At 45.9% G+C, this 26,021-nt stretch overlaps 1 protein-coding gene across 1 annotated transcript; it reads right to left on the minus strand.

Annotated features, from left to right (window-relative positions):
• Positions 1-1,019: 1,019 nt before the first annotated feature.
• Positions 1,020-25,360, minus strand: plekho1a (pleckstrin homology domain containing, family O member 1a). The gene is made up of 6 exons (XM_029735417.1): positions 25,078-25,360; positions 24,292-24,438; positions 16,131-16,271; positions 3,270-3,374; positions 2,504-2,605; positions 1,020-2,353 (listed from the first exon to the last, which is right to left on the minus strand). Exons 1-6 carry the CDS (start codon positions 25,144-25,146, stop codon positions 1,055-1,057), a joined length of 1,863 nt encoding a protein of 620 aa, XP_029591277.1. The 5' UTR covers positions 25,147-25,360; the 3' UTR covers positions 1,020-1,054.
• Between the last annotated feature and the right edge of the window lie 661 nt (positions 25,361-26,021).

Genomic DNA, 26,021 nt, shown 5'->3' on the forward strand with positions numbered 1-26,021 from the left:
GCCGCTAAAAAACATCCCCCCAGCATGATGCTGCCACCACCATGCTTCACCGTATGGATGGTGTTGGCCAGGTGATGAGCGGTGCCAGACGTGACGCTTGGCATTGGGGCCAAAGAGAATCTTGTTTCTTACAGTCTGAGAGTCCTTTATGTGCCTGTTGGCAAACTCCAAGCATGCTGTCATGTGCCTTTTTACTGAGGAGTGGCTTCCGTCTGGACACTCTACCATAAAGGCCTGATTGGTGGAGTGCTACAGAGATGGTTGTTCTTCTGGAAGGTTATTCCATCTCCACCGAGGAACTGGAGCTCTGTCAAAGTGACCAGCGGGTTCTTGGTCACCGCCCTTCTCCTCCGATTGCTCAGTTTGGCCAGGCAGCCAGCTCTAGGAAGAGTCTTGGTGGTTCCAAACTTCTATTTAAGAATGATGAAGGACACTGTGTTCTTGGGGAACTTCAATGCTGCAGACATTTTTTGGTACCCTTCCCCAGATCTGTGCCTCGACACAATCCTGCTCCTTTGACCGCATGGCTTGGTTTCTGCTCTGACATGCACAGTCAACTGTGGGACCTCATATAGACAGGTGTGTGCCTTTCCAAATCATGTCCAATCAATTGAATTGACCACTGGTGGACACCAATCAAGTTGTAGAAACAAGGATGATCAACGGAAACAGGATGCATCTGAGCTCAATTTCGAGTGTCATAGCAAAGGGTCTGAATACTTATGTAAATAAGGTATTTCTGTTTTTTATTTTTAATACATTTGAACAATTATCATTATGGGGTATTATGTGTAGATTGATGAGGGAAAAAATGTATTTATTCCATTTTAGAATAAGGCTGTAACGTAACAAAATGTGGAAAAAGTGAAGGGGTCTGAATACTTTCTGAATGCAAGGATCAAGATAGGAAAATGCAAAGGGAGCAATAAAGCCTAAAAGCTTTATACTTCAACACTGGCATGTAATGACAACAAAACGTGACAAAAATGTATTTACTCCATGCCCCTAGTGCTCTTTTATTTTCTCTTTGGCTGGAGAAAACCCAGCGTGCTTTTCAGCTGTGGTGGTGACAGAGGCATGCGTCCTCCAGCCTATAGTCCGGTGGCGGTGTTGGGGGCCTGTCTATTGTCTTCTTTTCAGAACGGCGGTTTAGTGACTGCGTCTGCAGCTCCTTCACCTCCTCCAGCACCTCCTTAGCCTGACGCCAGGAGGAGACGGCCTCCTGCAGAAGTCGCTCCGCCTCTGCCCGTCTACTCTCCAAATCACAGTCACTGAGAAGTGAGTGTGCACTCTTACTATGGAGTGAGTCATTACCCTTCAGACAGGGTGAGTCAGCACCTTTCAGAGAAGGTGAGCCGATACTCTTCAGACTTGGGGAGTTCTTACCAATTATATTTGGCGAGTCCTTACCCCTCAGAATAGTATCCTTGATGCGAGGCGAGTCAGAACCCTTCAGACTTGATGAGTCAAAACTTTTTGAAAAGGGTGAACCAATGTTCTTGAGACGTGGGGAGTCAGAACCCGTCAGACTTGGCGAGTCTGATTCCTTGAAACTGGAAGAATCCAAACCCTTCATACGTGGCGAGTCAGTAACCCTGAGACGGGGAGAGTTGTTACCCCTCAAATTAGGAGAGTCAGCCCTCTTTGAATGGGGTGAGTCTGTACCTTTTGAGCGGGACTTCTTGCCCTTCATACGAGGCGAGTCTTTCCCCCTCAAACGAGGCGAGTCTTTCACCCTCAAACGAGGGGAGTCACTACTCTTACTGCGAGGTGAACCTGAGGCCCTGGAGTGAGGAGACTCAAAGCCTCTTAGATGGTACAAACGGGGTGAGTCAATGCCCTTTAGATAGGGCGAGTCTAAGCCTTTTGCACGTTGCAGTTCCTCCAATCGCATTTCTTCCAGCAGTTCCTGAGCCCTCTGCATTTTCTGGGCGATAAGACTCTGCAGTGGTCCGACAGGCTGGACAGGTTCACCTATGGGGCGAGGGTGAAGGACACCCCTGACTGGCCGCAAGGAAAGGACCTCGTCCATGGAGGCGCAGCGGCTCCTACCTTGGGCACTGAACCTCTTCCCTGGTGGAGGGGTACGGGACTGAGCCTCAAGATGGTGCGCCCGGTCCCAGGAGAGCTCGCTTCCGCGAGGCAGGCTGCCCGTCTTGGGTACCCTTAGGTCCTTTGTGGTGACGCAGAGTTTGGAGACGTCTGTGCCAGAACGCTGACGACCTGTGGTCCATTTGTCTAGGTCAACCCTGAAGTTATTTTCCCAGAAGCCTTCTTCCTCATCTTCTGGGGTGGAGTCATCTTCCTCATGGACAAGGTCAAGGGTCAACATTCCGTCTGAGGAGGTGGATGCCTAGGGAGAGCACAAGAGAGTTTAGCATTCAACGCAACAGACCAGGATAATCCTTACAACATAAACAGTATAATTCCTTGTTTGCTGTCCAAAAATATAATATTGACTTGGAACTGAATTGTCAATGTTAGCCAAGGTAGCAACACCCACCACAGCCATGAGATGTCCCCGGGTGGGCAAGCGCCGTGCATGGGGAATCTTGGCACGATCACGTGTAGGGTGCACCAGGACACTGTCCTCTTCAATTGTAACCTATGGAGACAATCAGAAAGAGACCGAGTGATTTTTTTGACAATCAGCATAACAGAAATGTATATTTGTGGAGGGAGAGTTATGGGAATGTAATGTACAGAACATGATGTACATTAGAGTAGAGTACATTGTAGGGCGTTGAGAGAGGATTCTCACTATCAGGGCGGCAGACATGCTGCAGAGTTCATTCTCACTTCTTGACGATCTCTAGCTACGGAAGATGGATTTTTACCCCATAGTGTGTGATGGGGAGTGAGCCACTGTTTGATCGCGAGGCACTGGGAAAACAGGTGGGCGTCGGCAGGGATGGCGCATTAACAAGGACCCTGTTCCCGATGGAGATGGATGAGTCAGCGAGATATAAACACTTTGATCTCTCAGCCACGCCTGGGGAGATTGAATTAACATGTTTCCCGTATTGAAAGATGTAGACTGTGCTTTTGTCCAAATTCACCGATTTTACAGTGTGCTTAGTAACTGCAAGGTTACATTTGTCTGGAAACTTTTTAGGGCTGGCTGTAGGGGCATTTGGAGGTTTCATTCATAAATGTTGCACGAGAGACACGCTAATGAGAGACAAAAATAAGAAAAGCTCTAGAAATCTGGGGAGACGTGAGAGCTAGCGAAATAGGGACAGGGAAGGGGAGAAGAGTGACTGACCTACCTCATCAAAAATGCGGTTCTTGGCTTTGATGATGGCTGTATTGAGGGCATTGACCCACGACTCCTTCTCCTCGGGGCTAACAGCCAAAAACACAAGATTGGGAACCTGAAGAAAAAAAGGAAAGAATCAATTGATTGGTTGAAAGAAGATGATAAAGTTTAGGCTACTCCACCCCTCCTTAAGTGTGCACTTGCACACTTCCATCATGGATTTGAAAGGAATAAATTGGTGTAAGCATTGGTTGGAGGGAGAGTCGGAATGTAGCCAATTTGTGAGCGATGGAGAGGGGCACAGAAAGCTTAATGGGGCGGCTTTGCCTAAATCACCAAGGAAGGGGGATTGCACCTCATTAAATGCATTGACAAAGAATTATGTTAAAGATGGTTCTTATCTAGAGCAGGGTCTAAGCTGTAAACTGGAGGAAGAATCTCTGCAAAGCTCGACAAAAACAGGTACATTGAGCATCTGCCCTCCAATTACATCTCCTTGTATATACTTACATATCTTCTCTCAAACACACTTCCCCCTAGAATATCACACTAAGACAGTGAATAATGACGCCAAATGAACTACAAGCTGGTGCCAAGATCTACAAGAACTGCAGTGGGTCAGAAGTGACAACTGTGAGTGGAATCTTTGTAGGATTTGGCCGTTATAGAGATTGCCTCTTTAGAGGTAATGGGATTCTCTGGATTATGTCTTTCTGGAGAAATCCACCAATCCCGGTCTGTGGTGGGGGTGCATTAATGGCCGATCTAATGTGGCAACACAACCATATCATCATCAAGGGAGACAAATAAATAAATTCCATCAGCTAGACACATTTTTTGCACTAACTCTCTTGCACTGACTCTATGCACACACACTGGACTCTACCCATACACACACATACTTACACTGATACCCCAACACAACATACACACACACACGCGCACACATGCATACTGATGCCACACACACACACTCACACTTACCACATACACTCATTGGTCAGTTTATTAGGCACATCCATCTAGTACCGGGTCGGACGGACCCCTTTGCCTCTAGAACAGCCTGAATTCTTCAGGGCATGGAAACGTTGCTCAATTGGTATCAAGGGACCTTACGTGTGCCAGGAAAACAATCCCCACACCATTACACCACCGCCACCAGCCTGTACTGTTGACACCAGGCAGGATGAAGCCATGGACTCATGCTGCTTCCGCCAAATCCTGACTCTGCCATCAGCATGACGCAACAGGAACTGGGATTCGTCAGCCCAGGCAATGTTTTTCTACTCCTCAATTGTCCAGTGTTGGTGATCGCGCAGCCAGGTCACCTGTGATACAAGTCAGTATTCAACGTCTATTCGTATCTGAGGACATCAGGAGACAACGTGGAAACCGGCCACTAGGGGCAACAGTGAGGGTTGTTACCTTCAAGTAGGTTTCGGTTTTGCTAGGGCATTGTGGATGGGGATGGCAGATGGGTGTAAGCATCTACCTCTGATTCCCAAGTTTGAATCCAGTGATAGAAAGTTGCTTTTGATAATTTTGTTTTAAGCCTATCCCAAACCTTAACCCTTACCTTAACCATTCGGAGTTAATGCCAAACCTTAAGAATTTGGAGGTAATGCCTGAACTTAACCCTAAACTTGCAAATTCAGAGTTAATGCCTAAACTTACCCTTAAACACTTCGAAATTTGACGTTTGAGAAACATGAATGTCTAATTCTGATGTGAGACTGTGAGAGCTGGTAGAATTGCGTGCCCACTGGAGCCGCTTCTTCTTGTTTTTAGCTGATTGTCACGCCCTGATCTGTTTCACCTGTTCCTGTGATTGTCTCCACCCCCTCCAGGTGTCGCTTATTTTCCCCAGTGTATGTATCCCTGTGTTTCCTGTCTCTCTGCCAGTTCATCTTGTATGTTAGTCAAGTCAACCAGCGTGTTTTTCCTGTTTTCCTTTCGCTATTCTATTTTTGATAGTCTTCCGGTTTTGACCCTTGCCCGACTCTAGACTAGTTTCCTGCCTGCCTGATCATCCTGCCTGCCCTGACCTTGATTCTGCCTGCCCTTCAGTACCTTTTGGGCTCTGAGCTCAGAGACTGTCTGCCACCTCTGAAAAACCCCAATCACCCGGTAATTTTTTCCCTATCTGTGGTGAGTTTGTACAGCCTATCCCGACTCCCCGTGAACCTCGCTTACCTCCTCTAGAGCGATATTCGGGGAATTCTGGTACCTGCCGGGGTTTTCTTTCTCAGTGCTCGTTTATTTTTGAGCTACAGCCATCTTCGTTTTCTTCAGACTGATCGAAGATAGCGTATATAATTACACTACTGTCAGGAAGGGCGCTCTCCTGGGCTACAGCAGTTTGGGAACAACAATCTGCCATTTGCGGTCATTTGGAGGAATTCGTGGCAGAGGTGAGAAAAGTTTTTGAGTCTCCGGTATCTGGGAGAAAGGCGGCCAGCAAACTGCTTGACTTACGCCAAAACTCCCGTAGTGTGGCAGACTACGCGGTGGACTTTCACACGTTGGCCACCGAGAGTGCCTGGTATCCGGAGTCTCTTTTCGATACTTTTCTGCATGGATTATCTGAGGAGGTAAAGGATGAGCTAGCTGCTCGGGAACTGCCGGTGGACCTCGACTTTCTTATCGCCTTAACCATTAAAATTGATGGACGCCTAAGGGAACGCAAGAATGAGAGGAGGTCTGGCACACTTGTGCACCCGATATGACGCGTTCACCTACTATGGAAACTGGAAGTTTCCGAAGGCAGCTCTTCCGAGAGGAGTCGAAGTCACCCGAGCTCTCTCGTGAATCTATGACGGGTGAGTTGGATACTGAGCCTATGCAGTTGGGAAGAACAAGGCTATCAGTTTGGGAGCGCTCATGGAGGATGAATAATAACTGTTGTCTGTACGGTGTAGGGGCCGGACATTTTAATGCTACCTGCCCTATTAGGAAACCCTTGTCCCTAGTGGGTACCAGTACTATGGTGAGTCAGACTGGGAGTTCCCTAATTCCCATCACCCGCACACCCCTTTTTGCTCTTGTGCTGTGGGGAGACCAATCTAAGTCTCTGAGTGCTCATTGACTCTGGGGCTGATGAATGTCTTATGGATTGCACGATAGCTTCGGAGCTTGGTATTCCCACTTAGCCTCTCTCTGTGCCCATGGATGCTAGGGCACTGGACGGTCACTCTATAGGGGAAGTCACCCATAGTACTGTGCCCGTTCAATTACGGTTTATAGTAACCACAGTGAGACAATACAGTTCCTCTTCACTGCATTTCCCCATGTTCCGGTTGTTTTGGGATTTTCCTGGCTCCAAAAGCACAATCCTGTGATTGACTGGACCACAAGCTCCATCTGGGGTGGAGCCCATTTTGCCATTCCCACTGCCTTCAAGCAGCACAGCCTTCCCCATGTCGTCTTCCTCAGGAGGTTAGCAAGACTGTTATCCCCACGGAATACCATGACCTCCTGGAAGTGTTTAGCAAGGCAAGTGCTACTTCTTTTCCCCCCTGCACCATCCTTATGATTGTGCCATTGCTCTTCTCCCAGGCACTACACCACCTTGGGGTCGGTTGTACTCTCTGTCCCGACCAGAGACCATTGCTGTGGAGGAGTATATCGAAGAGTCTCTGGCCACTGGGGCCGTCCCTCCGTCTACATCTCCTGCCGGCGCAGGGTATTTCTTTGTGGAGAAGGACAAGACCCTGCGCCCATGCATTGACTACCGGGGACTTAACGATATCGCTGTCAAAAATCGTTATCTCCTACCTCTCCTTGTCGTTTGAACTTCTCCAGGGGGCTACCATGTTTTCCAAGTTGGACCTTCGGAATGCCTACCACCTGGTTCGGATACGCGAGGGGGATGAGTGGAAGACAGCCTTCAACACAGCCAGTGGACATTATGAGTACCAGGTCATGCCATTTGGACTCACCAATGCCCCCGCTGTCTTCCAGGCTTTGGTTAATGATGTGCTTCGGGACATGCTAAACTGGTTTTATAACATTTTTGACATGCGTTTTTCTGGATTTTTTTGTTGTTATTCTGTCTCTCACAGTTCAAATAAACCTACCATTAAAATTATAGACTGATCATTTCTTTATCAGTGGGCAAACGTACAAAATCAGCAGGGGATCAAATACTTTTTTCCCTCACTGTATGCTGCAGTAGTTTATGTGTCGGGGGGCTAGGATCAGTCTGTTATATCTGGAGTATTTCTCCTGTCTCATCCGGTGTCCTGTGTGAATTTAAGTATGCTCTCTCTAATTCTCTCTCTTTCTCTTTTTTTCTTTGTCTCTCTTGGAGGACCTGAGCCCTAGGACCATGCCTCAGTACTACCTGGCCTGATGACTCCTTGCTGTCCCCAGTCCACCTGGCCGTGCTGCTGCTCCAGTTTCAACTGTTCGTTCTGCCTGCAGCTATGGAACCCTGACCTGTTCACCGGACGTGCTACCTGTCCCAGACCTGCTGTTTTCAACTCTCTAGAGACAGCAGGAGCGGTAGAGATACTCTGAATGATCGGCTATGAAAAGCTAACTGACATTTACTCCTGAGTTGCTGACCTGTGGCACCCTCGACAACCACTGTGATTATTATTATTTGACCCTGCTGGTCATCTATGAACAATTGAACATCTTGGCCATGTTCTGTTATAATCTCCACCCGGCACAGCCAGAAGAGGACTGGCCACCCCTCATAGCCTGGTTCCTCTCTAGGTTTCTTCCTAGGTTCTGGCCTTTCTAGGGAGTTTTTCCTAGCCACCGTGCTTCTACACCTGCATTGCTTGCTGTTTGGGGTTTTAGGCTGGGTTTCTGTACAACACTTTGTGACATCAGCTGATGTAAGAAGGGCTTTATAAATAAATTTGATTTGATCCCTGTGCTTTCCTGTCCCATCATCTCAGTCCTGCTGAGAGGAACTATGATGTTGGCAACCGAGAACTCCTGGCGGTGAAGATGGCGTTGGAGGAGTGGAAGCACTGGCTGGAAGGAACAGAACAGCCATTCCTGGTCTGGGCCGACCATAAAAATGTGGAATTACTCCGTTCAGCCAAGCGCCGCAACTCAAGGCAGGCCTGGTGGGCCCTCCTGTTTACCAGATTCAACTTTACCATTGCCTACCGTCCAGGGTCCAAAAATGTGAAGCCTGATGCTCTCTCCCACCTATACAGCTCCTCTGCCACACCCTCGACTTCCGAAACCATTCTCCCTACTGCCACCGTGGATCGGGATATTGAGAACCTGGTTCGCGAGGCGCAACGCTCCCAGCCTGGACCTGAAGGGGGCCCGGCTAGCCAGCTGTTTGTCCCTAACCCAATCCGGTCCCGGGTCCTGGAATGGGCTCATTCCTCCAGGCTGACTTGTCATCCAGGGTCCCATCGTACAATAGCCTTCCTTCGACAACGTTTCTGGTGGCCCACAATGGTCCCTGACGTCTCTGCCATCGTCACTGCATGCACTGTGTGTGCTCAAAAAATTGAAACATTTCCCGGTTCTCCAAGGCCAACCATTTCATCCCTCTTCCTAAACTACCTTCTGCCAAGGAGATGGCCCAGCTTATGGTGCAGCATGTCTTCTGGATCCATGGACTCCCGATAGACATGGTCTCCGATCAGGGTCCTTATTTCTCGTCTCAGTTCTAGAAGGCATTCTGCATCCTTATTGGGGCGTCGGCCAGCCTGTCATCCGGATTCCCTCCCCAAACTAACGGTCAGTCGGAGCAAGCCAACCAAGACCTGGAGACGACCTTAAGGTGCCTGGTCTCAACCAACCCCACTACCTGGAGCCGTCAACTGTTCTGGGTGGAGTATGCCCGGAACACTCTTCCCAGTCCTGCCAAGGGACTCTCCCCTTTCGAGTGCTCCATGGGGTATCAGCCTCCACTCTTCCCTGAACAAGAGCAGGAGGTCAGCATACCCTCGGCCCAGATGTTTGTCCGCCGCTGTCGACGTACCTGGAGAAGAGCCAGGACGGCTATTCTCAAGATCAACTCCAGGTATTGTCAACAAGCGGACCGTTGCCGGACCACAGCTCCCCGCTACCGCAAGCTGTCTCCCCGGTTCATTGGTCCTTTTCCCATCTCCAGAGTCCTGAGTTCCACTGCTGTCCGTCTTGTGTTACCCCGTACCCTCCGTATTCACCCTACCTTCCATGTGTCTAGGATTAAGCCTATGTTTCACTGTCCTTTGTCTTCTGTCTCCAGGCCAATCCCTCCCCCCGAGTTATAGGTGGCCAGCCAGCGTATATAGTGAGACGCCTCCTGAAGGTTCGACCACGGTGCAGGGGTTTCCAGTACCTGGTTGACTGGGAGGGATATGGCCCGGAGGAGAGGTGCTGTGTCCCTGCTAAAGACATCTTGGACCCGGCCCTCATCCCCGACTTCCACTGCCCGACACCCCGGTCAGCCATGTATGCTCCCAGGTAGGACGCCACGTGGCGTCCCTGGGGGGGGGTACTGTCACGCCCTGATCTGTTTCACCTGTTCCTGTGATTGTCTCCACCCCCTCCAGGTGTCACTTATTTCCCCCAGTGTATTTATCCCTGTGTTTCCTGTCTCTCTGTGCCAGTTCGTCTTTTATGTTAGTCAAGTCAACCAGCGTGTTTTTCCCATTCTCCTTTTGCTATTCTCTTTTTAATAGGCTTCCCGGTTTTGAACCCTGCCTGACTCTGGACTACTTTCCCGCCTGGCTGATCATCCTGCCTGCCCTGATCTTGAATCTGCCTGCCCTTCGGTACCTTTTGGACTCCGAACTGGTTTTGACCCTTTTGCCTGTCCACGACCATTCTCGTGCCTTACACTTTTGGATTAATAAATATTGTGAGACTCCAACCATCTGCCTCTTGTGTCTGCATCTGGATCTCGCCTTGTGTCATGATACTGATAGGAGTGGAATCCGATGTGGTCGTCTGCAGCAATAGCCCATCCGTGACAAGGACTGACAAGTTGTGCGTTCCGAGATACCGTTCTGCACCCCACTGCGCCATTATTTGCCTGTTTGTGGCCCTCCTGTTAGCTTGCAGAATTCTTATCATTCTCCTTCGACTTCTCATCAACAAGCTGTGTTTTGCTTGTTGCACCATTCTCTGTAAACCCTAGACACTGTCGTCCATGAAAAGCCTAGGAGGCCAGCCAGTTCTGAGATAGTGGAACCGGTGCACGTGACTCCATTTTTGTTAACGGGGTGATGTACCTAATAAACTGTCAACTGAGTGTACGCTGCTGCTACTGTCTATTCTGTTGCCTAGTCACTTTACCCCTACTTACATGTACATAGCTACTTCAATTGCATCGTACCCCTACACATCAACTTGGTACTGGTACTCCCTGTATATAGCCATGTTATTTTGACTCGCCCTGCCCACGCCCGCCCCTTCGGAAACCTATTTGTTAAGGTTTATGTTTGTGTTGTGCTTATGTTTGCAATATTGACAACAAAGTTTGTACATGTCGATAATGTATTTTGTGTAAAACATATAAATAGTGGCAGGGTCTACAGGAAATCACAGACTACAAGAAGAAAACCAGCCACGTTACGGACACCAACGTCACGCTTCCAGACAAACTAAACACCCTCTTTTCCCGCTTTGAGGATAATACAGTGCCACCGTTGCAGCCCGCTAACAAGAACTGCGCCCCCCCACTCTCCTTCTCCGTGGCCGACGTGAGTAAAACATTTAAACGTGTTAAACCTCACAAGGCTGCTGGCCCAGACGGCATCCCTAGCCACGTCCTCAGAGCATGCGCAGACCAGCTGGCTGTTGTGTTTATGGACATAGTCAATCACTTCCTATCTCAGTCTGCTGTCCCCACATGCTTCAAGATGGCCACCATTGTTCCTGTACCCAAGAAGGCAAAGATAACTGAACTAAATGACTACCGCTCCGTAGCACTCACTTCTGTCATCATGAAGTTCTTTGAGAGACTAGTCAAGGATCATATCATTTCCACCTTACCGGCCACCCTAGACCCACTTCAGTTTGCATACCGCCCTAACAGGTTTACAGACGATGCAATCGCCATCACACTGCCCTATCCCATCTGGATAAGAGGAATACCTATGTAAGAATGCTGTTCATTGATGACAGCTCAGCATTCAACACCATAGTACCCTCCAAGCTCAGCATCAAGCTGGAGGCCCTGGGTCTCAACCCCACCCTGTGCAATTGGGTCCTGGACTTTATGACGGGCCGCCCCCAGGTGGTGAAGGTAGGAAACAACCTCTCCACCTCGCTGACCCTCAACACTGGGACCCCACAAGGATGCATGTTCAGGAGGTTGAAGAAATTTGGCTTTGTCACCCAAAACCCTGACAAAGTTTTACAGATCCACAATCGAGAGCATCCTGTCGGGCTATATCACAGCCTGGTACGGCAACTGCTCCACCCTCAACCGCAAGGCTGTCCAGAGGGTGGTGCGGTCTGCACAACACAACACCGGGGGCAAACTACCTGCCCTCCATGACACCTATAGCATCCGATGTCACAGGAAGGCAAAAAAGATAATCAAAGACAACAACCACCCGAGCCACTGCCTGTTCACACCACTATCATCCAGAAGGCAAGGCCAGTACAGGTGCATCAAAGCTTGGACCGAGAGACTGAAGAAAAGCTTCTATCTCAAGGCCATCAGACTGCTAAACAGCAATCATTAACTCAGAGAGGCTGCTGCCTAGATGGAGACTCAATACCTGGGCACTTTAACAAATGGATCACTAGTCACTTTAAACAATGCCACTTTAAATACTGCCACTTTGATAATGTTTACATATCTTACATTACTCATATCATATGTATATACTGTATTTTATACCATCTATTGCACCTTGCCTATGCCGCTCGGCCATTGCTCATCCATATATTTATATGTACATATTCTCATTCCCCCTTTAGATTTGTGTGTATTAGGTAGTTGTTAGATTACTTGTTAGATATTACTGCACTGTCGGAACCAGAAGCACAAGCATTTCGCTACACTCGCATTAACATCTGCTAACCATGTGTATGTGACCAATAAAATTTGATTTGATGTAGCCTACTACCCTCCTGAAAAAAGAACATGAAATCCTGCTTATGCTTACTGATGCATGGAATGCAATAGTTCGAACAGTTTTGTGTACAACATGAAGTTTGTAGGCTACACCATTGACCAGACAAAGGCGATCAAGGAGGGGGACAAGCAGCGAAGCAGTCAGCACAGCAGCTACGTAGGTAGCGTAGTAGCAGAGAAAACAGGGTCTGAGGTTAACACAGGCTTAGGAGATCTTATACGTTTTGTTCTGAGATAATATCAGTCAGTTAACCTGTTGGGGCTAGGGGGCAGTATTTTCACAGCCAGATAAAAAACATACCCGATTTAAACTGGTTACTACTCTTGCCCAGAAATGAGAATATGCATATAATTCGTAGATTTGGATAGAAAACACTCTAAAGTTTCTACAACTGTTTGAATAGTGTCTGTGAGTATAACAGAACTCATATGGCAGGCAAAAACGTGAGAAGATTCCATGCAGGAAGTGGCCTGTCTGACAATTTGTAGTCCTTCTGTTGCATCTCTATCGAAATTACAGCATCTGGGCTGTTACGTGACACTTTCTAAGGCTTCCATTGGCTCTCTAAAGCCCTCAGAAAGCGGAATAACGCATCTCCTGTCTCTGGGCAAAGTATAGGAGCAGAGTTTGTAAGTGGCCTGCCTGGGGACAGTGAAACTGGAGTTGCGCGTTCACGAGACTTCGCCATTTTTTTTTGTTCACTCTTTGAATGAATACAACGTTGTCCGGTTGGAATATTATCGCTATTTTACGAGAAAAATAGCATAAAAATGTATTTTAAACAGCGTTTGACATGCTTCTAAGTACGGTAATGGAATTTATTTATTTTTTTGTCACGAAATGCGCTCGCGCGTTACCCTTCAGATAGTGACCTGAACGCATGAACAAAACGGAGGTATTTGGATAGAACTATGGATTATTTGGAACCAAAACAACATTTGTTGTTGAAGTAGAAGTCCTGGGAGTGCATTCTGACGAAGAACAGCAAAGGTAATCCAATTTTTCTAATAGTAATTCTGAGTTTAGGTTGTCCCAAACTTGGTGGGTGTCAAATTAGCTAGCCGTGATGGCTGAGCTATGTACTCAGAATATTGCAAAATGTGCTTTCGCTGAAAAGCTATTTGAAAATCTGACAAAGTGTTTGCATAAAGGAGTTCTGTATCTATAATTCTTAAAATAATTGTTATGTATTTTGTCAACGTTTATCATGAGTAATTTAGTAAATTCACCGGAGGTTTTCGGTCGGTATGCTAGTTCTGAACATCACATGCTAATGTAAAAAGCTGGTTTTTGATATAAATATGAACTTGATTGAACAAAACATGCATGTATTGTATAACATAATGTCCTAGGAGTGTCATCTGATGAAGATCATCAAAGGTTAGTGCTGCATTTAGCTGTGGTTTTGGTTTTTGTGACATATATGCTTGCTTTGAAAATGGCTGTGTGATTATTTTTGGCAGGGTACTCTCCTGACATAATCTAATGTTTTGCTTTCACTGTAAAGCCTTTTTGAAATTCGGACAGTGTGGTTAGATAAAGGAGAGTCTTGTCTTTAAAATGTGATTAACGAGAGTCTTATCTTTCAAATGGTGTAAAATAGTCATATGTTTGAGAAATTGAAGTTATAGCATTTTTGAGGTATTTGTATTTTGCGCCACGCGATTCCACTGGCTGATGACTAGAGTGGGACGCTAACGTCCCACTGGCCCAGAGAGGTTAACATGACCATCTCTGAATTATGAAGCCTTTAAGTGCTTTTTTTTAATTACATAAATGCTTCAAGATCTCCTAAGCCTGTGTTTACCACAGACCTTATTTTCGGCCTTTATCCGAAAACGCCATTCATTTTCCCATCGGCTTTGTCCAATGAACCATGGCGGAATTAGTGCCTAGAAAAAGACGTCATTACTATTTATCTCTATTGGGATACAAAAACTCAGTATCCGTAGCCACTCCATTATCTTTAACTCTGCGTTCTTGGAAAAGGACTCGTAAGGAAGTATTTCACTGTAAGTCTACACCTGTTGTATACGAAACATGTACAGTCGTGGCCAAAAGTTTTGAAAATGACACAAATATTAATTTTCACAAAGTGTGCTGCCTCAGTTTGTATGATGGCAATTTGCATATACTCCAGAATGTTATGAAGAGTGATCAGATGAATTGCAATTAATTGCAAAGTCCCTCTTTGCCATGCAAATGAACTGAATCCCCGAAAAACATTTCCAATGCATTTCAGCCCTGCCACAAAAGGACCAGCTGACATCATGTCCGTGATTCTCTCATTAACACAGGTGTGAGTGTTGACGAGGACAAGGCTGGAGATCACTCTGTCATGCTGATTGAGTTCGAACAACAGACTGGAAACTTCAAAATGAGGGTGGTGCTTGGAATCATTGTTCTTCCTCTGTCAATCATGGTTACCTGCAAGGAAACACGTGCCGTCATCATTACTTTGCACAAAAAGGGCTTCACAGGCAAGGATATTGCTGCCAGTAAGATTGCACCTAAATCAACCATTTATCGGATCATCAAGAACTCCAAGGAGAGCGGTTCAATTGTTGTGAAGAAGGCTTCAGGGTGCCCAAGAAAGTCCAGCAAGCACCAGGACCGTCTTCTAAAGTTGATTCAGCTGCGGGATCGGGGCACCACCAGTACAGAGCTTGCTCAGGAATGGCAGCAGGCAGGTGTGAGTGCATCTGCACGCACAGTGAGGTGAAGACTTTTGGAGGATGGCCTGGTGTCAAGAAGGGCAGCAAAGAAGCCACTTCTCTCCAGGAAAAATATCAGGGACAGACTGATATTCTGCAAAAGATACAGGGATTGGACTGCTGAGGACTGGGGTAAAGTCATTTTCTCTGATGAATCCCCTTTCCGATTGTTTGGGGCATCCGGAAAAAAGCTTGTCCGGAGAAGACAAGGTGACCGCTACCATCAGTCCTGTGTCATGCCAACAGTAAAGCATCCTGAGACCATTCATGTGTGGGGTTGCTTCTCAGCCAAGGGAGTGGGCTCAATCACAATTTTGCCTAAGAACACAGCCATGAATAAAGAATGGTACCAACACATCCTCCGAGAGCAACTTTTCCCAACCATCCAGGAACAGTTTGGTGATGAACAATGCCTTTCCAGCATGATGGAGTACCTTGCCGTAAGGCAAAAGTGAAAACTAAGTGACTCGAGGAACAAAACATCGATATTTTGGGTCCATGGACAGGAAACTCCCAGACCGTAATCCCATTGAGAACTTATGGTCAATCCTCAAGAGGCGGGTGGACAAACAAAAACCCACAAACTCTGCCTAACTCCAAGCATTGATTATGCAAGAACAGAAGTTAATTGACAGCATGCCAGGGCGGATTACAGAGGTCTTGAAAAAGAAGGGTCAACACTGCAAATATTGACTCTTTGCATCAACTTCATGTAATTGTCAATAAAAGCCTTTGACACTTATGAAATGCTTGTAATTATACTTCAGTATTCCATAGTAACATCTGACAAAAATATCTAGACACTGAAGCAGCAAACTTTGTGAAAATTAATATTTGTGTCATTCTCAAAACTTTTGGCCACGACTGTACATTTGATTGTTTTGATTTGAGCTTGTACTTTGTCTCATACTCTCTATAGAAAACCACAAACTATGTCTGACGATAAGCTTGCCTCAAGTTTCAGTTTTTAACGAAAGAAAACTTCAAATGCATTTTCAGCTAAAATCAACACCTGTAGTAAGGACTTCCCACTGAGGCCTAAACACCCCAAGCCCTGCTGAGCCTCCCTGCCTGACTCCTTCACTCTCCCTGGGCAGAAGGACTCACTATATTCCCAGGCTGCTTGCAGCGGAGCAGGGTGAACCTGCTGTGGTTCTTCTTACTGCGGCTCTTGGCCTTGCGCAGCTCCTCAGAGCGTTCGTAGTCAGCCAGGTCAAACAACTCCTGGACTTTCCTCTCATCCTTCACCTGGAAACACACAGAGAAAACAGGAGGTAGTTACAACTCAGGTCTGTACATATGTGCAAGATAGCACTGGCAAATGAGCTTTGTCAATTTGCTTTGAACCTTAAACCATCTGTCTACCACAAAAATAGACCTATGCACACACACATAAACACACACACACACACGCACAGAGAGAGAACAACCTACTGTGCATTACAGCAGGATATCTTGAGTTTAACCCAAGGGAAAATACTAATTACCACTCTCTGTTATCCAGCAGCTTTCGACAGCACAGAGACACACTACGGTGCCAGGGTAAAACTCAGCCGTTTTGAAATAAAACCTTTTCTCACATTCGTATCATCCATTATTTTAGGATGTTAATGAGGTTTCAAATAGAATTCTCTTGCATATCAGGCGTTATATGCCCATACAGAAGATATTCTGTGTAATGAAGGTCTTTTTAGGATATGTCCAAATGTCAATAAAAAAATCAATTACAGGCCTGATATCAGAATGTTACCATGTTATGATCATACTTTTACCCAGAGCATTGAAAAATGTGTTTATTTTCAAAACCTGCTTCCCAATGCCACCAAAAAGCAATAGCCAGACAAATTGGTAGAAAAATTGAGTCTAGGAGCGTGTCACGTCCTGACCATGGTAAGCTGTTATTTTCTATGGTAGAGTAGGTCAGGGCATGACAGGGGGGTTTATTCTATGTGTTCTATTTCTATGTTGTTAGGTTCTAGTTTTCACCGCCCGAGGGAGGAGTATCACTGCCCGAGGGAGGAGATTGAGGCAGCAAGAGCAGAGCGGCCTTATTATGAGGCACTATACCAACCACGAGGCAAGTGCGAGAGGCACCCCCCCCAAAAAATTGGGGCGGGCACACGGGGAGTTTGGCAGAGTCAGGGTGGAGACCTGAGCCAACTCCTCGTGCTTACCATGGAAAACGAGTGAAGAAGCAAGCACCATGTTATGCGGTGATGCGCACTGTGTCGCCAGTGCGCATACACAGCCCGGTGCGATCTGTGCCCGCGCCCCGCATTTGCCTGCTAGGTTGAGCATTCAGCCAGGAAGGGTGGTGCCAGCTCAGCGCTCCTGGTCTCCAGTTCGCCTTCTCGGTCCAGGATATCCTGCGCCGGCGCTGCGCACTGTGTCGCCAGTGCATATTCACAGCCCAGTTCGTCCTGTGCCAGCTCCCCGCGTTTGCCGGGCGAGAGTAAGCATCCAGCCAGGACGGGTTGTGCCAGCTTTACACTTGAGACCTCCGGTGCGCCTCCACGGCCCAGTATATCCTGTGCCTGCCCCACGTACCTGGCCTCCAGTGAGTCTATCCAGCCTGGTACATCCTGTTCCTGCTCCCCGCACTCGACCCGAGGTGCGTGTTACTAGTCTGGCGTCACCTGTGCCAGCCCCACGCATCAGGCCTCCAGTGCGCATTCCCAGTCCAGAGCTTCCAGCAACAGTTCCCAGTCCAGAGCTTCCGGCGACAGTTCCCAGTCCAGAGCTTCCGGCGACAGTTCCCAGTCCAGAGCTTCCGGCGACAGTTCCCAGTCCAGAGCTTCCGGCGACAGTTCCCAGCCCGGAACCTCCTGAGACGGCCTGCAGCCCGGAACCCCCTGAGACAGCCTGCAGCCCGGAACCTCCGGCGATGATCTACGGTCCGGTGGCACAGAAGCAGAGTGATCAGCAGGCGGAGTGGGGGGTACACCCCGAACCAGAGCCGCCTCCTCTACTGGAGGATGCGCTGGATGATAAGGTTCTGGGTACTGCACCAGAGGCACCATAGACACTGGTTACCCTCCCTACCCTCCCATTTGTTTTTTTTGTTTTTAGTTGCATTTGGAGTCTGCACCTTTGGGGGGGGTACTGTCACGGCCTGACCATGGTAAGCTGTTATTTTCTATGGTAGAGTAGGTCAGGGTGTGACAGGGGGGTTTATTCTGTGTTCTATTTCTATGTTGTTAGTTTCTAGTTTTTGTTTTTCTATGTTGGTTTGTTTGGGATGATCTCCAATTAGAGGCAGCTGGTCCTCGTTGTCTCTAATTGGAGATCATACTTAAGTAGGGGTTTTTCTACCTGGGTTTTGTGGGTGATTATTTTTGAATAGTGTTTGTTTCACCTCTGCGTCACAGTTTGTTGTTTTGTGTATTCAGTTTATTTATGTACTGCATAGTTTCACAGAGTAAATAAAATGTGGAACGACACACACGCTGCACTTTGGTCCGCTTCTCCTTTTGACAACCGTGACAGAGTGGGTGTTCATGTGTTACTCCCCTGCCTCCCATTATTGGTCTTGTTGCCCCGCCGCAAAGTGTCTAATTTAAACGCAGATCAATTGTAATCAACAGTGCTGGGGCAGAGACATCGACCCCTCCATTCAGCCTGACTGACAGGTGATTACATACAACCTCAATGGTGGTGGGACCTCTCAGAGGGCCCCATTAGCTTCAACACAGCAACGGGATCACTGGGGGTCATGGTGTGTGTGTTTGGAGGTGTTGGGGGTTGGTTATTGACATGGATACAAGCCTATGTGTAGGTCTGTTGTGAGAACCTAAGGAGACGCATAGAGACATGGTTGAACGCCATTGGTACACACAGCAATGATGTGTGTGGGTGGATGTGACTGTGTGTTTGGGAAGGGGCGGGGGCATTCCACTTTCATCTGGAGGAATAGAGTTTTTCCACAGCAACAGCCATGCATCAGAGGAATCTTCCGACGTTAGAACGAGACACGGAGCCACTCTGTGATCAAAGAAACAACCACATACGGTATAATTAAATAATGTGTCACAGCCTTGTATCAACCCCCATTAAACCACTAGCAGCCTGAAGTCCACTTGTTAGGGCTGTTATTAGTTGTGTCCTAAATTTGACCATTTGCCTTTTAATTTCATTGAGGAACTGTATTATGCCTAGCGATACAGTATATGAGGACAATACATACATCAAAGTGTAGTCCAATTTCTTCCTGACTAAACACAGATCCAAACTGTGCCCCACCGCATGCTGCTACACCTTCATTAGCCACCCAAATTGCATTTAAAATGTAAAAGATAAACAAGAGCTCTATGTGTGTGCGTGTGTGAGAGAGAGAGGCTCACAACTATAATATGGGGCTGCATCGTGTGTGAGTGTGTGTGAGAGAGAGAGAGGCTCACAACTATAATATGGGGCTGCATCGTGTGTGAGTGTGTGTGAGAGAGAGAGAGGCTCACAACTATAATATGGGGCAAAAGAAGCCCTGAGGATCCATTCTGGAACGCCCACCATCCCATCAATATTTCACTCCCCTCCTGCTACGTATATGGAAAAGCAGAGTTGGGGGTGGTAGTGGGGGTAAAATACCCACCACTAAGAATAACCCAGCAACATACCGCCCTGAAACGCAAAAATAGAGAAAGTCTATACTAGCCGGCGGAAGCCCATCAAACAGTACAGTGCAAGGAAAAACCCTAGAGCGAATGGAAAGGCGATGTCCGATTGGTCACACTCCAAAATCTGGTTGACATGCCGTTAATACCCTGTAATCAAGCCCTAGAGGGGTTATGTTTATATAAACCAGGTTGGAATTAAGAGGGGAAGTGGATTAAAATCATATTTTCAATCAGTGCGGAAAATGTGATGTAGTTTAGAGCTGGGGAGTATAAAGAGGCTGGTTTATTTATAATATAATACTATAAATATAATATTCCCCAGAACTGACCAGTAGGCTTTCCTGAAATAACTAGCATAGCAAGTATGGAAAGCTAAACCACCATGGCCTCCCTGCACCAATCATATAGCTTTATTACATTGACCATGTGGTATGCTTGACCAGTCATCTTGCACTATTTCCAAATTACAGTACATACGGGTTTCACCAACAACCCAGTTCTCCACTGATCACTTTGATCCGTTGGACCAATAACAACACTTGTGTGGTCCTTGACCAATTTTAGAGGCGTGTTAGTCCAGTTTTATGCCAAGCTCCTCCAGTCACAGAGTTACTCTATCGACCACAAAACTTGGTCACACATTCGCCTTCTATACCAATCCCATTGCAACAGTATCTGTAAACTACATCAATCACAACGACCTTGATCAACTACAAAACACTTTGTCCAACTGCGTCGCCACATTTCTTCAGTGCATGGCCTAAAATGTTACCTCAGGTACCCCCTGGCCTAGGTTATACAGTGTCTGATGAATACAAGCTTCACTCTCTCGCTCTAAATCCTGTTTTGTTGGAGTGTCCTCGTTCATAGGCCGTGCACGTCACCATTGAAAACCATAAAGACCTCTCTCTATATATAAACATAGGTGGAACTCCCAACAATTATTCACGTAGATCATAGATGTAGTGTTTGAGTGGAAGCGCTTTGAGCATTCTACAGAAGCATCTCTGTCTGCACGTGTAAAGCCTCCTATCATCACAAGACTGAAGAAGAGAACAGAGAGTTCCCGTATGAAATATGTATGATGTGTGTAACCTGCAGCCAATAGCACAGCTGTAAGATAAGAACAGAGCAATATGCTGGGGTGATATCCTGGGAGCAGAGACAGGAAAACACGCCTCTGCACAGGAACACACGCCTCCATAACATACACATACACTCTCAGCACTATTCTCAACTACGACAACCTACTGTACACTTTTCACACACAGCGCAGGCCTGCTATGGAGGAACAGACCTCAATGTAACTTGCGCATCTATGCAGTTCATGTGTTGTGTGCTGCATGTTCTTGTAGCATGTCTGTCTGGCCAAATAAGGCTCTCAAAGCTATGGCTCTGTAGACTATTATGGGAAGCTTGAGCTGACGATGATAAAAAAAAATCATAAAAAATCCTGGTTTTGCACAAATGTTCACTGTGAGCAGTAGCTGAGTCGGCATATTACGAAAAATAGACCGCAGTTACCGGGCTCTTTGAGATTATGGAACTTTTAATGATAACTTGACATTTTCAACCTAAAAATACTGTAGCTGTTCCTTGAGTCATTTCCCCTGATACCACTAAGTAACCGGCAGGCGATGAAATCCAATAGTCTTCAAATGATATTTGTGCTCTGCGCCCAAGTCTCGTGGTAGCGCTACCGACCTCCAGGCTATATGCCCTCCAGAGGCAGGAGTTCTCTCTCTGAACTTCCCTCAAATATCACCTTTCCTTCACAATAAAAGCATTAAAAAAATAAGACAGGAGAACAGATAGGTACATATTTGTGCTCTTCTTAGTGGTCAAAGGATGAAGTAAATTTGAATCATCTGGGGTAGTACAGAGTAATGTCACCAGCAGTTAACTTCTCAAAGTCCCAGTTGCAGGGTTGCAAATCCTCTTGGAGAATCTCTCACACATCGAACTGGTGTCCCGTGTGAGGATGCTAAGAGGTAATAGAGCAACATAGCTGCTTACTGCAGCTAATCTTATGAGTTAGCAGACAATTTGATACTGTCAATGCCAGCTTGCACATGTAACAGTGTAGGTTCCGTCCCTCTCTTCGCCCCAACTCATGCCACAATTCAATCAATTGCAGATAAAATTCAACCTCAATGTTGGTCACGTTTTAACGCAGGTGTTTAACAGACGCAGGCTGTATATTTTGTGGATATTGATGCTTGATTATGTTGATTCCAAAGCACACCTGACATGAAATACAGTATCAACTTTCAGAGTGAACCCACAGTATGATTTTCCTTCATCTGTGATTGATATAAAATGATTGAGGCAATTCATTCAGTGAATGTGGGTCAAAAACATCATTTGTGCTCAAACTCGCTAACAACATGATATCACTCAACGTCTATGAAACATTAAATCAAACTCAAAGACGGGAGTTTTAGATTAAAGATGATCCCGGGCCCCATGAGGCGGTTCGGCTGTGGTTAGCTGAGCGTCGGAGATACAAGTCTCTGTGTTCTTTTTAGCCTTCTGGCCTACTTCATGAATAGCGTGCTTGTCTTTTCAAAGTTCTCATTTGAATAATGCACCACCATTAATCATGTGGTTAAGAAGTTGCAGCAGAGCACATAACACACACAAGTACACACAGGTCAAATAGTTAGCACTGCAGTTACCTTCACCTGACAAATAGGTAGCACATCACTTACCAATATACATGATATAACAATGAGCTCCTTAACAAACATCGAATTGTACGTGTAAAACGAACAATAGGTGCATTACATAAAATAACTATCAAATCCAACAAATTACGGAGCATGGGTGGTGAGAGACGCGATAATGAGAGAAAGAGAACTACGCTGCGTTCTGTTCCACAGGTGAACTCATTACAAAGCAACTGAACCTCAGCTGAGCGTGTGTGTGTGTTTGTGTGTAAACGGTAGGGTTGAGGGGGTGGGGGCCTTAGATGCTTGGGGGTCCTCAGGCACAGCGAGAGGCGCAGCTGTGTCAGCCGTGGTCTTTTCAGTTTCTGACACGTGTTTGTTGCTCATCCAGCAGGCTTTAAGGGAGCACAGCACAGATGAAAAAAATCATTTTAGAATTCTGGTTCTAAAATGATCGGGGAAACTGGCATTGCGTGCAGCTGGAGCCCTGAGTCCCACTCTCTCTTTCATTAGAGCAATAGAGAGATGCAGCCCTTATGTGGAACTTTCATTCGCTGTTCTGGGAATCCTTTCCAGGAATCATTTAAAGGGCATTATTCAGCTTTCAGAAAGACGTGTGCCCTCTCAGCTGTCAGTAGCGTTTATCTCCATGGTTACTGCTTACGGGAGGAGTGTTGAAACAGCGTCATCAAACAGAATCTGACCCCCCTCCAAAAAAGAAGAGAATACAGAAATGGAAAGGTGAGTCTGTCTATGGTGAAGGATGTGAATTCGCTACAGCTCAAGGTTTAACATCTAGGTCATGTGATCTTGAAACTTGTGCTGATAATGAGGCTGTTCACCGGAACCTTTCATGTGATAAAAGCACTTGGACATAAGCCATTACTTTCAGCCAAACAAAATAGTTATCTTTCTATGACATGGCCAAAACCTTGTTTTATTGTAACGGACAGTATTCTACATTTTCCCAACTATGCTACTGAGTCACCAATATCCATAGTGGTACCCACTAGGCAAACACTGGTTGAATCAACATTGTTTCCACAACATTTCAATTAAATGATTTTGAACCAATGTGGAATAGACGTTGAATTACCCAGTGGGTATTTTGTTGACCTCAAAAGTTGGGCACGTTTGAGCCAGTGAAAGTAATCCGAATTCAGCGCATAATGTTTTTTGCTTGCATGGTGATTTGTGCTTAGATTTGACAATTTAGCCTATTTATTTTAAACAGCCAAGGAAATTCAGTCAGATTTTATCCCCTTTCCATGGCGAGCCTCGATTTCCAGACTTATAACAATAGCTGGTTTACAAAACTTAAGGACTCCTGGTTAAATTTGTTGGAAACAACAGACCAAGCGCTGACAGCCCAGGTGTAGGTTACATGCAAGGCTATTTTCCCAAAACAAGTTCCCCAGAACTCTGAAACCTGAGAAACCCAGGATGTCCTTCTACAGCTAAAAGGTGAAATCCATGTTTTCTGTCAAAGCTGTCATCTTAATTAATGATGCATCTTAGACAGGCTACATACATACATACAGACAGACAGACAGACAGACAGATTGACTGACTGACTGTCTGTCTGTCTGTCTATCAATCAATCTATCTCTACTGAAGCAAGGTGAGCCTGCAACAAAGGAAACGTGAACCTTCTAATAGCAGTACAGGCAAACTAAATCAAATGTTCATATGTCCCACACAGACACACACTACACACACACACACACACACACACACACACACACACACACACACACACACACACACACACACACACACACACACACACACACACACACACACACACACACACACACACACACACACACACACACACACACACACACACACACACACACACACACAGACAGACAGACAGAAGGAGCCAGGTTGGCCGTAACAATTTCCAGTACAGGGGTGCCTACTGTAGGCATAGACACAATTATAGCCTACACATGCTATTGGAGGTAAAAGAGAAGTGCATACCTCTTTCTCAGAGATGTACAGATGGTCTCCTCTCAGTATCACGAAACGGTTTTTCCATATTTCCCTAAAAATCCCTTTACCACAGAACTTGCGGATCCAGCCGACTTTGTCTGGCTGCGATGACAGCTGGTTGACATCTTGAGGACCCTGCATGTTCAAAGTGGAATAAATCCGTTAAAACCTAGTTAAGTTTACGTAATAAGATGTTCGTGAGAGTACTGAGAAAATAAGAGCTCTTTCAACGGCAAATGCCCTTTCAATCTCATTCTCAGTAAGACATAGGAACTATGAGTCTCCTCGCGTCTTTCCCCCCAAAATGATAACGGTGCGCTCTTCTGTGCGTAAAATTTAATTGCAGGTCTTATACCATCCAGGGTGTGGCAAATAAAATATATGAAAGCTACCAACCGATAGAGCACAACGAGCATCTGGCAATAGCACACTAATGACAAGAAAACACATTGTACTCTTTCTTCAATGGAAGATTGAAGCCGTATGTTGAGGAAATTCGTGCAATGGCACACACGCGAATTGATAGGCTACACATTAAATGTGGCGCGCGTAAGGAGGTGCCAAAAGACGATTGTTTAGGAATTGTAGGCTATCAAATGTGTGATCTAGACAATGTGTGTGATATAGCCGCCAATGTGAGCTGTGGTATCAAAGCGCGCATAATGCCTGATTCTCGGCAAATTGCCAGTTATATCCTAGAAAATGTTTAGCCTAATGCATATGCATGTCCAAAAAATTTGCACCCAGTACTTAAAGAAAAAAACAATATCTTACCCGTTTGGATAAATTGCTCTTCTTCATAATGACAAAATCACTTTTGTGGATGTGAGCCAGGGAGTTCATCCAGTTTCAAGTATTTTCCTTTCTTTCTAATAAGATATTTTTTAAAATTAATAAACTGTCTTTCCCTTTCTTTTACTGCCCCAATATGTCGTAATAACGGTTTCTATTCTTAATTTCGATGACGCGGTCAGGTCGTGCACTGTCCGTTATTACGAGACGGTGGCATCATCCCTCCACCTCTGTAGGTAGGCTACACTGATCTCGAACAAGCGGGCTGAAAGGGTATTCCCGTTACTATAGCGCTCGACAGCTCCATCTATTGCGCTGTCGGCGTGATGTCACCAAGACGGCTGATGTCAAATTGATCTTAGGTTAGGAAAATAGAAGAGCAAGGGTCAGTTGAGAGGCCAACAATAACCTGCCCATATATTGCCTATAAACAAAAATCCACAATTGATATTATGAGAATGATTTTATATGCCATTATTGATTTTCGATAGAACCTATACATTATTGTAATAATAAGGACTACTAGATTTACCAATAAAACCAAGAGGATGAGAGGGGAGGTTAACCCAAAATATTTCAATTTCAACCATATTACAGAGGGGAAGGTGAGTATTTGGGGACCATCATAGAAATATAATCTATTCTTTCTATTATATTTATATGGTGAGTATTTGGGGATCAACATAGAAATATAATCTATTCTTTCTATTCTATTTCTATGGTGAGTATTTGAGGACCAACATGGAAATATAATATATTCTTTCTGTTCTATTTCTATGGTGAGTATTTGGGGACCAACATAGAAATATAATCTATTCTTTCTATTCTATTTCTATGGTGAGTATTTGAGGACCAACATGGAAATATAATATATTCTTTCTGTTCTATTTCTATGGTGAGTATTTGGGGACCAACATAGAAATATA

Source organism: Salmo trutta, chromosome 36 (genome assembly GCF_901001165.1).
Source record: "Salmo trutta chromosome 36, fSalTru1.1, whole genome shotgun sequence".
Lineage (NCBI taxonomy): Eukaryota > Metazoa > Chordata > Actinopteri > Salmoniformes > Salmonidae > Salmo > Salmo trutta.

Excerpts from the sequence above, each read along its gene's own strand:
- plekho1a (XM_029735417.1), bottom strand. The coding sequence starts at position 25,146 with ATGAACTCCCTGGCTCACATCCACAAAAGTGATTTTGTCATTATGAAG. Across the intron at positions 16,272-24,291 it reads TGTACATCTCTGAGAAAGAG|GTGAAGGATGAGAGGAAAGT; the intron begins GTATGCACTTCT and ends GTGTGTTTCCAG. Across the intron at positions 3,375-16,130 it reads GCAAGCAGCCTGGGAATATA|GTTCCCAATCTTGTGTTTTT; the intron begins GTGAGTCCTTCT and ends TTTTTTCTTCAG.